The sequence below is a fragment of the Bemisia tabaci genome, chromosome 3 (genome assembly GCF_918797505.1).
Source record: "Bemisia tabaci chromosome 3, PGI_BMITA_v3".
Lineage (NCBI taxonomy): Eukaryota > Metazoa > Arthropoda > Insecta > Hemiptera > Aleyrodidae > Bemisia > Bemisia tabaci.
In genome coordinates this window covers 2,963,573-2,977,830 of record NC_092795.1, presented here as the reverse complement: position 1 = coordinate 2,977,830, position 14,258 = coordinate 2,963,573, and the positions used below count along the sequence as shown (strand labels likewise).

At 42.5% G+C, this 14,258-nt stretch overlaps 1 protein-coding gene across 4 annotated transcripts in view; it reads right to left on the bottom strand.

The window, feature by feature from the left end:
- LOC109043330 (progestin and adipoQ receptor family member 3) overlaps window positions 1–9,568 on the bottom strand; it is a 47,071-nt gene extending 37,503 nt beyond the window's left edge. The window contains exon 1 of one of the 4 annotated variants that reach the window (XM_019060519.2): window positions 9,226–9,568. In XM_019060519.2, coding sequence (XP_018916064.1) covers window positions 9,226–9,360 — 135 coding nt within the window. In that variant the 5' untranslated portion in view covers window positions 9,361–9,568. Of the gene's footprint in view, window positions 1–2,837; window positions 3,613–9,225 lie in introns of those variants that run through there. The other 3 variants (XM_019060520.2, XM_019060521.2, XM_019060522.2) reach the window with 3 other exon arrangements.
- Window positions 9,569–14,258: the final 4,690 nt, after the last annotated feature.

Here is a 14,258-nt window from a genome sequence, read left to right as displayed (position 1 = left end):
GATGGAAATTCTCCGGAAATGTAGAACAAAGTACCCGTTAATCAGATTTTAAGCGAAACCTTGCAACATTATAAACAAATTAAGTTCCTCTGACTCTTACCGTTTCATTTAAATCAGAATGTAAAGAATATTTGAAGAAATAAACTTTTCTTAACTTTTTCTTCTCTTTCAATAAATACTTTTCTGACTTTGTCCATTTTAAATGCATTCTAGCCCGAATCTAAAAACAGAATGATAAGTCCAAGTCCAATAAGAGTAAGTCCTCTCAAGTGAAGTCTCTAAGCACACACCATGCAAATCAAAAGTACTTAAATTATCAGAAAAAGAAAAAAATTAGAATAATCACGTTTCGATGCGACGTGAAAATTCCTTAGTTTTTCCGATGATTTATCAGCTTTTCATTTCATCTTACCTATATTTATCTTCAAAACATTCCGCGTCGCGTCGGCAATAGTCAGGTGTCTGATTAAAATCAATCGTTTAATCGCCTTATTACAGTGCCTACCGACATGAACTTTGCTTTTGTTTTCGGCCTAAGATACATGGACGTGGTTAATCGTGTTTCATCATTGCGATTTATTTTTGCGAAAGGAATTGGCAGCTGTTGCAAGGCGGTTGATTTCGCACTCGCGAATCTAAACCGGTGTCGCCAAAATTATGATCCAAATTTGTCGGCCGATCATGAAAAAATTGCGAGTTCTCGCCGGAATTTCGCATCGCGGAGTGCAACCGATCATATATAGCGCCATTCAGAAATGAGAACGATAGAGGCACGAGGCTAGTGATGTAAAACTAATGACAATTTCTTAGTCTCGGTGCTTGCGCTTGGACTATTCTGCCGTGCTAAGGAAAAACGCCGAATGAACATTAGAGAGTTGCCAAATTTCCTTCGATAAAATGTTTATTTATGAGGAAAGTTATGAATATTTTTCCTTGAAATTTTCAGGAACTTCAGGTGAAATTGCGAACAAAATTATCTGAAAAATCAGAAGGAAAATATTCATAAGTTTACCAGGAAATTCGTGTTTCATCCAAGGAAATTTGGCAACGCCTGAGGGTTCATACGGCGTTCTTCCTTAGCACGGCAGTATTGGGACCTTCGGTAATTTTATCGATTACGAGCCCGCTGGACTTTGTGTGATATTAATATTTGCCCTCCCCTTTTTTAAAACAGAAATCAAGCGGAAAACCGTGTGATCGTTTGACAGACAACAATGTGCAGAGAGGCGACTTTTCTTGAGTTTAGTCGAAAAAACGGATTTTGAGCGATTTCAAAGAAAAACTTTCTACGAATTCCTGAAAATAAAAGTCATCAGTGGATGAGCTCATTTTATCAGGCTATAAAGGACACAAATTTGCATTATAATTCCATTATTTCATGCTCTGAGCATGGAATTGTAACTTTTACGTAGTTTATCCGGAAGTACGTTAATTGAACGGCAAACAAAGAATAGCAACAAGTTTGACTGTTAGGGGAGGGGGGGAGGTGGTTATCACAAAATTCGCTTAGACCATTTTTTATTGCTCTGGTATCAATTATTCAATGATGAATTTTCGTGGACTTAAGTCCCTTTTACTACAAACGGTCCCTCAATGATCGAATTTAGGGGGTTTTTTTGGCGTCATTTGGAGATATAAATTATTTGACTTAATCTGTCGGTATATACTGAAGGCCGGTTCAGAAAGTTGTAGAAGTCGAGCACTCTCAAATCACGTTCGACAAACCAGATCTAGTTATCAAGCAAGCTTGATGAAACAGCGTGGTTCAACGAACCACGCCAAAAGCTTCATAACATAGATATGGAGTTCGGATTGCAGCTTGAACCGACATTGTGGTGGTGAAACTAAAAGTTGTTAACTAAAATACCATCTCGCACATGTTTGTCTTTGAAACTGGTTCCAATTGATGGCAATTTCTCCGTAGGAGTACCATCTGGGGAGGACGGGAGGAGAGTGGTGGGTTGTCTTTTTCCAAATTTCTTTTAGGGAGTCATTTGAATCAATAACTTTTAAAGTATTCAAGTATCAAGTATTTTATGAAGTTTTTCCGTCTTCCAACAACTCCTCCCCCCGGATTTGGCTGAAACCGTTTCTCAAGATAATGACTAGATGCCGAAAATCAACACCGAAAAGAAATCGACGGCAGAGCGACCAAACCACGTATCTCGATTCCGGTCTTTGGAAATCTCCACTTAAATTTGTTTTTTTATAGAGATCACTGCTCGCCAGTTTTCGGGAAATTTGCAGAGAATTTTGTCACGAGAACGAAGAAAAATCCAACAGAATTTCTCACTAAACGACGAATAAGCCTTTTCTTAAAAAAATTAAACGAGACAGGAAATTTGTGGCGTCGCACTGACTCAATGTTCAGGGGCCGTTTATAAAATACGTAACGCTCTTCTTAAAGTAAGGGTTTTGAGGAGAGCGTTACGCCATTTCGTTATAACGTGCTAAAAGATAAGGACCCACATCACAAAAGCGTTACGAAGGGAGAAGGGATGGGGGTCGAAAACTTCAATATTCCGTATTTCACGAAGGACCCCCTGGTTCTTTCACCAACAGTCGTTTCCCTCACAAAAGAACGTAACTACATTTCAATATTATCGAATTTCCACTCACAAATTGCATTTTTACTCGAAGAATCTCAGGCATTTCTGACTGAAGATTTCTCAAATTTTTACTCCGATCTCATGCAAAAACCAAGGAAATTTTGGACGATAATTAAAAGGTACGGTCTTGTAAAAATTCTTTGAGTCAATTTTGCAACCTTGGAATGGAGTTACGTTCCTTCGTCGGGAAAACGACTCATTAATATCAAAATTTGAATTAAAAGGTACCTGTTGGCTTTCAGGATCGAAAGTCTCATGAGGATGTTCGCAGTTACTGTGGAAGAATTTTTCCAACAGTCCTTTCGAGGATTCTACGAGCTTCTTGAAAATCATTTGTGGAGTCGAAAAAATCCGAGGATGACGAACAAACTTCGAGAAAAACTCAGTGTCGCTAGAATGAAGCTTCCTTGTTGAGACGAAGCCTTCCTTTCAGGAGCGAAGGAACTGCGTCGGCGAGTAGCGTTGCAATCCGTGACCGCACTTCAGAGTTCAAGTGTACTTCAATGCCTCTCGCGGGCGAAAGGCAAAGGGCGCGCGTTTCACAATCCCAAAGCCGAGACACGATAACGCGCGAGCATCACGCGGACCCGAGCCCGACGAATTGTGAAAATAGCCACTTGGAAGGCGAGTAAACCCGTTCGACGCGAGGAGGAGACTCCGCGCGCGGCTTCAAAACAGGAGCACGACGTCTACTGACAATTTCATCACAGAAAAAAAATTGCCGGGAAAATGTCTACGAATTTCGAAGCCTTTTCAAGGTCGGCGACTTTCGACTACTCGCAGAGAGCGAGAACTAGAAAAAAGCACCGCAGGAGCGAGGACAGCGCACGAAATCGGGGAAAAAACGAATAGGAGACGATGATGATCCTATCGAACTATGTCGATCCGTGTACTTACTCCGCGCGCGCTTATTTCAAATTGCGGGATGGCTCTCGAGCGCGAGGTGTCGCCTACACTCTTGACCGGGCGTTTAAGTCGCTACAACGGACACTGTGCAACTTTCGCAGATAAACGCGAGGTTCAGCGTTTTCCCTCCGAGCCCCCCACCACCACCGCGCGGAATCCTAACCTGGATAAGCCAATGCGCATAATTCGCACGTGTGTAATTAAACGGCGAGCAATTGTCTCTCTTGTCACGGAGCTCAGTTTCCGACCGATCCGACAGGTTTCCTCATCGTTGCCAGATGGCTTTAAAAAAACCTTTCTCCCATTCAAACTCATTGCGGACTTCGCTCATCCTGAACCACGTCCTGCAACCTCGCGAGTGGGTCGTTGCCGGATTGCTCTGAATATCGCCGCTTTATCCTGCTAATATGTGTATTTTATCGTGCGATTCGGCAATCTTGCGTCTCTTCTTCCGCCAGGACTCGCAAAGGATCGGATTTTCATTGGATCTCGGTTCGGAGACAAAACCAACGCCCACCGAAGAGGGTCACTGGTGGTAAAAAATTTAGCCTCCGCCGCGTCGGGCAGGAAAATAATGCCATCGATGGCGATGAAAAAAAGTATGAACTGATAAAAAAAACGACACCTCGGATGTTTTGGGCGATCTTCGAATCGGCAAATTTTTTGCGGATGAAATATATTGCCTGAATTTATAATGACGAATTTGGTTGCTAAAGATATTCGAGCAATGGCATCGCATCACCTGGTATGGTGATTTAACTATTACAATTGTACAGAAGATTTTTCAGTCCAGAAGAGGGTCAATTGAGAACTATTATTCGTATTTCACGTTTAAAGGCCTCGGAGAAAAAAAGCGTTGGCAAAATGTTTACAAGAAATGAGGATACCATGCGGAAAAAGAGTAAAAAGAATGCTACTATGGGGCGATCTTAAAAAGTTAAGTTAATACACATTTAAATGCTCTGTTTAAGTTAAAACAAGTATAACTTAGTACCTTGTTGAATTACATGTTGCCGTGTGATTTGTCCAACCGCAAATAATAAAATAACCAAATCACAAAAATGCCTTCAAAAGTCGAGATACTTCACGCACATCCGTGCAGTTTTAATATTTGTATCGCCCCGAGAATTAAAATATCTTACAGTAGCAAGAGCTAATGTTACTTTTCAACAGCGAGCAATGAAAAAAGCAAAACAAAAGAATACCTTCAAAATTCTAGATTAGAACCATCGAATTCAAAAATTCTAGAGGCACCTCCCCTCCCCCTCTCCGAAAATCACATTTTACGCACATGGGATTCACCTGCATTTCTTGATTGTAAGCCTAAAAGTGAAGTTAAATCCCCCAGGAACCATCAAATTGAAAAAAGTCATTCTACAAAGAGCAGCATTTCTGAAAGGGGGAGCACGGGTTCCAGATTTTCCCATTCGAAAACTTTTGCCTGGTAAAAGACCATTATCCCATATTTCCAGGAATTTTTCTCCGTGATCTGCCTTTTTTTAGGGAAATTTTATAACGATATAAGAGGTCTGTTGCAGACTTCAGATGGGGCAAAACGAGGAGTTATTTCTTCATGAAAATGGCTCAAAAATAACGATGAGCGCATTAGAGAAGTCTGAAACACACTCTTAACTTCACGATCTGCATAAGAAATATTATGATTTTTTTGAGCTTCCCTCTTCAAAAACGATACTACGGCACAGGTAGAGGAGTCGTTCCATCCAACCCTTGCGCACTAGGATGCTACGCAATATTCAAAATGGCCGATGCTAACCCGCCCTAACATCATACTTGACGACCCACTGTCAAAAGAGATTTTTCTTCGTCACTCGGTTAAATTTTTAACGCTACCGTAATTGAAACTTTGTCCTTGAACTTAGATTCAATTTACTGAAAATCCGTCCACCTGAGCTGTGGATTATTATCAATAAAGCCTACTGAAGCTCTTTTCATTTAACAGAAGTGTTTTTCCGCGATTATCGTAAGATGGAGGAGGTCTTTACTTTCAGCCGAATCTCTGTGCTGTAAGAACTCATTGATGGGGAACTTGGAATTAATTCGAGTCTGACAAACTTGCCGACCTTGGCAGTGCTATGCGGTGTGGCCGGTTTTTAGGGAATCGTCTAATATTCCTTACTACAAATGGATCAAGTCCAGCAGAGAGGAACCAAATTGATTGTCTAATTTAGAAACGACCTATCTGTCATTGATTTCTTCAAATAAATTGGAGATCTTATACAGTGCCCAAGTATTTTCGGTTCATCTCCGCTAAACTCTAACCTATGGGTCATCTCAAAAACTTATTGTGAGAGACTAGTACAGTGGCGTGGTGTGATTTGCGATATATCGATAGATTTACCATTTAAACCGATGGAAAAGGACCGACAAACAGGGTGTTTGCAACGAACATTTTAATAGTCGATTCTCTGCCATAGCTTCAAATGGGGAAATATCGATAGTCGATTAGCACGCCTCGCCAGTGTATAGGAAAAAAGCATGCTCCTCACAGGAGGAAAAATTCTGCGAAAAATATCCGCGTACTCTGTAACTGCTGTGATTAGAAAAAAAGTTTTATTCGCAAATAGCAAGACTCTTGTTTTCCTACCACGGACGTGTTGAAGCACAGAAGCGGCAACGCTGCCTATCTGAGCGCCCGGTTCTTTGTTGGGAAAATTCTTTTTCATTGCTTGAGCAAATTTGACTTGCATGAAACAATTTTTCCTTCCATAATCTAGTTTACCGTTGTTACTCCCAATGCCTAACTCCGTTACGGATAATGCATCCATATTTCAGTTCAATTTAGAATCGTCTGAAAAAAGCGGAAAACTCGTTTTGGGTGCGGTTCGGAGGCATACACCCGGAGATGGAAAATTGCATTAATTTTTTTACAATGTTTGATGGAATTTATAAAATCGTTTTCAATACACTCTATAAGCCATGAAACGCCTGAAAGTCGTAAAATTCAATTTTTTAGAGAGGGATTAATATCATACCTACGTTGTAGTTTAGAAGCCCCCGTTAGAGCCTGTACACTATTTATGTTTATGGTTGCATACCCCACCCGTGAAAACTGTATAAAAGATGCGCCGTTGAATGCCGAAATTTGCCTCATCCTGAATCTCTGTAACTCCTCAATTTTTTTTAACGAGCGGTCTATGTTCAACGAAATTAATCGATTCTAGCCGGCCTTTCAAACTCTTCGGTGAGATTTAGCCGTATACGTGGGTAGGCGAGACAAAAATTACACGTTTTCTTGATCCCTTCGAGTTTAATGTCTTTTTTCAGTGAGATCACAATTTGCCATAATGGTAAAATTCGTGGTCCTGTGCAATTTCATTTTGCATCTTAGTACGCTGCTCTAAAATGATGGGTTTGGAGAGCAAGGCGCATAAGTACAGGGAGTTTCAAGAAATTCGTGTTTAAAGTTTCAAAATTACATGAAGCCTAAAGCGAGCGATCGAAGTTTAAACTCACTTTTTGATGCTTTAAAGTTTGATTTTAGTTGTGAATTGTTCACAAAATATACTTTCAAACTAGTTTTAGATGAGTCCAGGAATATGTTAATTTTTTCAAAAACTGCACTTATGCGCCTTGCCCTACAGGCCCCTCAAATAAGGATACGGTTGAAACAACCTAACGACTAGTTAAAAGACGAGTCGCAAGGAGGTTTCACATGGCAATAATGGTTGGTATATTCATCGAACTGAAGGCACCACTTCAAATCGGATGGACTGTACTCTCTCTCACTTATGGTCCCTGAGCTCTCCATACATGCAGGCACACGAGTTTTCACAACGATGCTCAAACGCGCCACTGCGGGTTTCTCAAACTCCAGCGGTGCGAGTTCATCACAAGGCGCACATTACTTTCGCATCATAGAAAACTCGACGCAGGCAATTTTACAGGAATCTTGATTTCCTTTCTCCTGAGCGCCGATTGACTTATACAGTGGGACTCGTCGCTGACTGTTTGTATGTTTGTACGCCGTAGTTGCTTTGATTCTGATTCGCTCGGGGCGCCTTTCAAAGTATAGATGCTATCTTGGGAGGGAGGGGGGGCTCCCGGGCCTCCGGAACACAACCGCTCCCCCCTCGACCAAAATTCAAATGTTTGGTAAAGGGAAAATATTTCAGATTCACCTGAAGAAAAAAACACGATTTCGAATGATTTTGTGGTGTCCCGTAGCGAATAATTATTTGACGACGGAAAAAGTTGGTTTTGAGAAGTAAAAAGTGACAGAGGACTCGATAAATTATAAAAACGTCGAGAATGTTCACGAATATTGCGCCCCTACGCTACAGCCTACATCGATGGCGAAATTCTCAAACCACGTATCTCGGTTCGCGGCGTTGTACACTTCCTGTCATTCTTTATTTTTTGAAGAGAGAGTTCCTCAACGTCGATTCTCGAAAACTTCCATGATTTTTATTCTCTGTGCGAAGCGAGTTCTGAAGCACTTGAGGGAATTATGCTGATTTGTTCTCTTTGAAAAAAAAAGAAGAAGAAGAAAAAAAAACAGGAGTGGTGATTTTTGGACACCGCAAACGAGATAAATGCTTTGGTCTAGCTCCGTGAAGTTGGCTGACCAACATGAAGCACCAATTCCAAATATAGGTCCAGCATTTAGTGCTTCAATTGTGCTTAATTGTTCTTCAAGTTCCAGCTCATACCGCCGAAGGGCTCAAAAAATACAGCCTAAAAACGAAATGGTAAGCCAACTTCACGCCGAAAAACAATTTTTTTTTTACTTTTGCGGAGAACTACTGATGCTAACAATTGTGCTTTGCGGCCAGCATTTAGTACTCCAGCTGCACCGTCGATATAGAGCCCACAATGGCAAATCTAGTCCTGTCCGAAGGTTCATGCTTTATCTAACGAATTTTCAATCGGAACACTCCACTTGTCAAACCATTGTTTCCCGAACGAAGGGACGTGACTCCATTTCAAGGTTGCAAAGTTGACTCAAATAATTTAATTTTTATAAAAATGTGCTTGAGCAATTTTTGTCTAAAATTTTTCTGATTTTACATGGAATCAGGGGAAAAATCTGTGAAATTCTCAGTTAGATATTCCCAAGATTTTCCTGTTAAAAAGACAATTTGCGAGGGAGGATCGGGCAACATTGAAATGCAGGTACGTTCTTTCGTGAAGGAAACGAAGAAATATGAACTATGATAACTTTGTTGAAAAATTTAGAGTAAAATACTGTGCCGGAGTCTATAATGCGGATTGGAATCTATTTCCCTTACCAAGTAGTGACTTACACCATTACGGAGCGAAATCTACACTTTTTGCGGAATGTCATACGCTTTTATGGTGCTAGTTTCACTTTGCATCCATATCACTCCAGGTTTTTGGGCGCTGTATATGAACTCCGGCACCGAACTTCACTCCTGCGGGCTGATTATTGAGATTGACAGACAAAGCTATGGACAAAGAAGACATGGAGAGTGACATGGTGAATTGATCCTATTGGTCGGAAAGGGTGGTTCCTATAGACTACGGGAGAAAATGATGCACTAACCATAGGGTCTCTCGAGGGTTGCCGGTAGTCAGTCTATTACCTTCCTCTTTGATCTATTGCAACCATCCACTTCCACCAAAAGGATCCCTCCATACCCCTTTTGCCTTCTTTGTCTATAGATTTATCTATCAATTTCAAGAATCGTCCCGCTGGACTTTTAACATCGTGCTCTCTGGGTGGCGTTACCTTGGATCTGTTCCTGAGATGAAGGGTCTCCTTGGTGCTGGATGTCTCGCAGTTGGCCCCTAGGAGCATCTGATTGTAGTTGTCCGGGTCCAGGCAACTGTTGCTGTTGAAGAGCGCCAAGTTTTCCGGGTCCATCGCACCCCGATCCACAATCAGCTGATCACAAGCGCGAAGGGCGCTGACCTTGGCAAAGACCGCCTAACCTCAACTCTACTCGCGAGGGCGAAATTCACCCGATTCGGACTCCCCGCGGAAAGCGCAAAAAACGGACGACGAAGGTCAGCGCGGATGGACGCCAGACGGACAAGGAGCACGGCTCGCCGAGAACTGGTCGCTCCGTGCGTTGCTACCTTCAGGCGCGACGCAGCGACGGGCGGGCGGGGGAGGGGGGGGGGGCCGCGGCGCTATGTCATAATCGACGCCGCCGTGTGTTTTCGGAACCCGTCGTCGCGTCGTCGGAGCGCCGGTCAGCGCCGCTACGCGGCGCCACCGTGCTCGCTGCTGACTTCTCGAGGAACAATGGTCGGCCGACTGGTTGCGCTGACGCTATTACTGTGATAGCAAAGGGAGCAGTATATACTCCCGTGCTAAGGAAGAACGCCGTATGAACATTCGAGAGTTGCCCCGTATGAGACGCGTATATTTGAGGACAATTATGCGTTTTTCCCTTGAAATTTTCAGACGTCTTACATAAAATTGTGAACAAAATTGTTGAAAAAATTGAGGGAAAATATTCATAATTATCCCAGTGAATTGGGTTTTTATCGAAGGAGATTTGGCAACGTCTGAGGGCTCATGCGACGTTCTTCCTTAGCACGGCAGAGTAAGTGTCAAATTTTCGAAATCGAGTTTCCTTCAAAATTCGCCTGATCTCTTTTGGATGAAATCACTGAAATAACTGAAACAGCAAAATTTATCTTACAAATAACTGTATGAAAACAAGACCAATGAGAAAGCCGAAAGTGCACAAAAAATTATGTAGTTTTAGACAAAACAGCAGTAAGTGACATTATTCTTCTAGAGAGCCAGTTAAAGGAGCGCTTCAAGTAAAATGCTGCCCTTTCCTGCTGATTTCTAACCTGAAAATGTGTTTGATGTGCGTCCAAAACGAAACCACGAAAGCATGCAGGAGATAGCACTTACGGCTGCCTTGTCAAACACCATAACCTAACATGAAAATGAAAAATACCTTTTTTATGTAATTGAAATAAAGTCGGTCGTAACAAAGAACGGGGGCTTCTGTCAATAAAATTTCCCGGTCAGACCTGACTCGAGCCCGTTTTCTCCAAAACTAGTTTTCTACTTTTCGATGACCAAAATGAGAGACCACGTATCTCCGTTTGCGACGTGGCAGATTACTTGTCAAACTCTATTTTTTTTCGGACTACTAGTTGACATACAACGTTCGTCCGTGAATTTTCTCTCTGTTGACAAAATATCTGGCATAAAAATCGAGTTGTAACGTTGGAATGCTTCTCATCGAAAAAATTAAATAAGGGCGGAAATGTTGAAACGCCGCAATGTAGATACGTGATTTTGTGCTTTGACCATCGATCTGTGGTACGAACATCCGTAAAGCTTGATTAGGCATCAAGGTGATATCCTGTCACCAACGCGTCCATTAATCAAGCCCGCTGCAGTCAGCGCGCTGAAAGTCAAAACGCCTTCAATTTTTTGAACGCAATATGGACATCCGTCGAGGTTGTATAGTTGTATCAAGGCGCTGTCGTCAGCGCGTCCCAGTGTCCTTGCTAATGACGATTACAAGCAGTGCGAAAAGAGGCGAAATGCCTTAAGTTTTCTACTTTTCGATAACCTAAATGAGAGACCACGTATCTCCGTTTGCGACGTTGCAGATTACTTGTCAAATTCTATTTTTTTTTCGGACTACTAGTTGACGTGAAACGTTCGTCCGTGATTTTTCTCTCTGTTAACAGAATATCTAGCACAAAAATCGAGTTGTAACGTTGGATTGCTTCTCATCGAAAAAATTAAATATAAGGACGGAAATGTTGAAATGACGGTCCCGACTCTCGGCGAAGCTCCCTGAGCCGAGAAACAGTCAAAAACTGGTAAAAAACGAGCATTTCTGACCACTTTTTGACTCTTTCTCTGGAGCGTTTTCAGCAGATAGCTCTAAGCGAGGGACTCGAGGAGCTTTTCCGACTGGAAAATCGCACTCGGCGGGTCAATTCCAAGCGAGCTTACTTGGTTTCGGCCCGATCAGTGAACTTTTGATTTTGTCGAGCCAAGAACCAGTCAAAAACAGGTAAAAAACGAGCATTTCTGACCACTTTTTGACTCTTTCTCTGCAGCGTTTTCAGCGGCTAGCTCGAAGCAAGGGACTTGCGGAGCTATTCCGACTGGAAAATCGCACTCGGCGGGTCAATTCCAAGCGAGCTTACTTGGTTTCGGCCCGATCAGCGAACTTTAGATTTTGACGCTAAAAATTTAGTCCATGTAAACCCCTGTCGATTTTTCTCGATTTGGGACTGAGAAAAAAATTTCGAGATTTCAGTCGCATCCTACGTAGTTGAAGGCGAAGAATCGATTCCGCAAGGTCCCGACACTCGGCGAGGCTCCCTGAGCTAAGAAACAGTCAAAAATTGGTCCAAAACTAGCTTTTCTGACCACTTTTTGTCTCTTTCTTCGGAGCGTTTTCAGCGGAAAACTCGTAGCGAGGGACTCGAGGAGCTTTCCCGACTCGAAAATCGCACTCAGCGGGTCAATTCCAAGTTACCTTACTTGGTGTCGGTCCGATTGGCGAACTTTTGATTTTGTCGAGCCGAGAACCAGTCAAAAACAGGTAAAAAACGAGCATTTCTGACCTTTTTTTGACCCTTTCTCTGGAGCGTTTTCAGCAGATAGCTCTGAGCGAGGGACTCGCGGAGCTTTCCGGACTCGAAAATCGCACTCAGCGGGTCAATTCCAAGCGAGCTTACTTGGTTCCGACCCGATCGGCTAACTATCGATTTCGACGCTAAAAATTTAGTCCATGTAACCCCTGCGATTTTTCCCGATTTGGGACTGAGAAAAAAAGTTTCAGATTTCAGTCACATCCTATGTAGTTGGAGGCATAGAATCGATTTCGCATAGTCTTGGCTCTCTGCGAGGCTTCCTGAGCCAAAGAACAGTGGTCAAAAACGAGCTTTTTTGACCACTTTTTGCCTGTTTCTCTGGAGCGTTTTCAGCGGATAGCTCTAAGCGAGGGACTCGCGGAGCTTTTCCGACTCGAAAATCGAACTCAGCGGGTCAATTCCAAGCGAGCTCAGATGCAAAGGAGTCAACGTCACGAGATAATCGATTGGCTTGGAGAACAAGGCGCACATGGCGCACGAGTGCAGTTTCTCCTATTTCGAGAAATACGTGTTTGAAGTTTCGAAATTATACATGGATCCTTATGGCGGAATAAAAGTTCAAACTGACATTTTGATGCTTAAAAATTGGAATGCGGGAGCGAATTTTTCACGGAATAAGCATCAATACTAGTTTTACTTCAATTAAAACTGGCGTTACATGGACTAAATTTGTAGCGTCAAAATCAAAAGTTCGCCGATCGAGCCGAAAGCAAGCTTGGCCGCTTGGAAATGAACCCCTGAGTGCGATTTTCCAATAAGAAAAGCTCCGCGAGTCCCGCGCTTCGAGCTATTTGCTGAAAACGCTCCAGAGAAAGAGTCAAAAATTGGTCTGAAAAGCTCGTTTATGACCAGTTTTTGACTGCTTTTCGGCTCAGGACGTCTTGCCGAAAGTCGGGACGGTGCGGAATCGATTCTACGCCTCCAAATACGTAGAATGCAACTGAAATCTCGATTTTTTTTCTTCAGTCCAATTAAAATCGAGGAAAATCGACAGGGGTTACATGGACTAAATTTTTAGCGTCAAAATCGAAAGTTCACCGATCGAGCCGAAAGCAAGCTTGGCCGCTTTAGAATGACCCGATGAGTGCGATTTTCCAATCGGAAAAGCTCCGCGAGTCCCTCGCTTCGAGTTATCCGCAGAAAACGCTCGAGAGGAAGAGTCAAAAAGTGGTGGGAAAAGCTCGTTTTTTTCCTGTTTTTGAATGTTACTCGGCTCCGGAAGCCTCGCCAAGAGTCGGGACCGTACGAAATCGATTCTACGCCTCCAACTGCGCAGGATGCGACTGAAATCTCGAAATTTTTTTTCACAATCCCAAATCGAGAAAAACTACAGGGGTTACATGGACTAAATTTTTTAGCGTCAAAATCGAAAGTTCACTGATCTGGCTGAAACCAAGAAAGCGCGCTTGGAATTGACCCGCTGAGTGACATTTTCTAGTCGGAAAAGCTCCGCGAGTCCCTAGCTTCGAGTTATCCGCTGAGAACGCTCCAGAGAAAGAGTCAAAAATTGGTCTGAAAAGCTCGTTTTTTACTAGTTTTTTACTGTATCTCGGCTCAGGAAGTCTCGCCGAAAGTCGGGATCGTGCGGAAAATCATTTCCGTCGTTTCCTCTCTGTTGACAGAATATCTGGCATAAAAATCGAGTTGTAACGTCGGATTGCTTCCCATCGAAAAAATTAAATAAGGGCGGAAATGTTGAAACTACGCAGGATATTGTAATGGGATCGACCGTTGATGCGCCTTCAATTTCACTTGATACCGTGCAACACTTCTATGCCGTAATAGTTGCTCGCAGCGCCGTAAGCAATCCTGTGCAAGCATGAGAGCTGTGAGACATTTCTATCGTTAAAGTATTTAACATGATGTACGTTTGAAAATGCTATCATTGCATCGGTGGTAGAACTAAAAAACGATGATTTATGTCTGTAATGTTGCACTTTTTACGGTATATTCTTTACACGCAAACCAATTAGGGTCACAATATTCGGCAAAAGGTAAAAAACCAAAACTCCGCCGATTAAAGAACGTTTTTCAGAGACTAATGTCACATAGCCTGTTTTTAAAGAAGCTAGTTATTGTAGTTTCTAATTGCAAAATGCAGTCCAAATTTTGAAGTCGAGATCCTTTGGAGAGTTTCGGAATTATAAAAGCGAATACATTTATTTAGCCACGGCC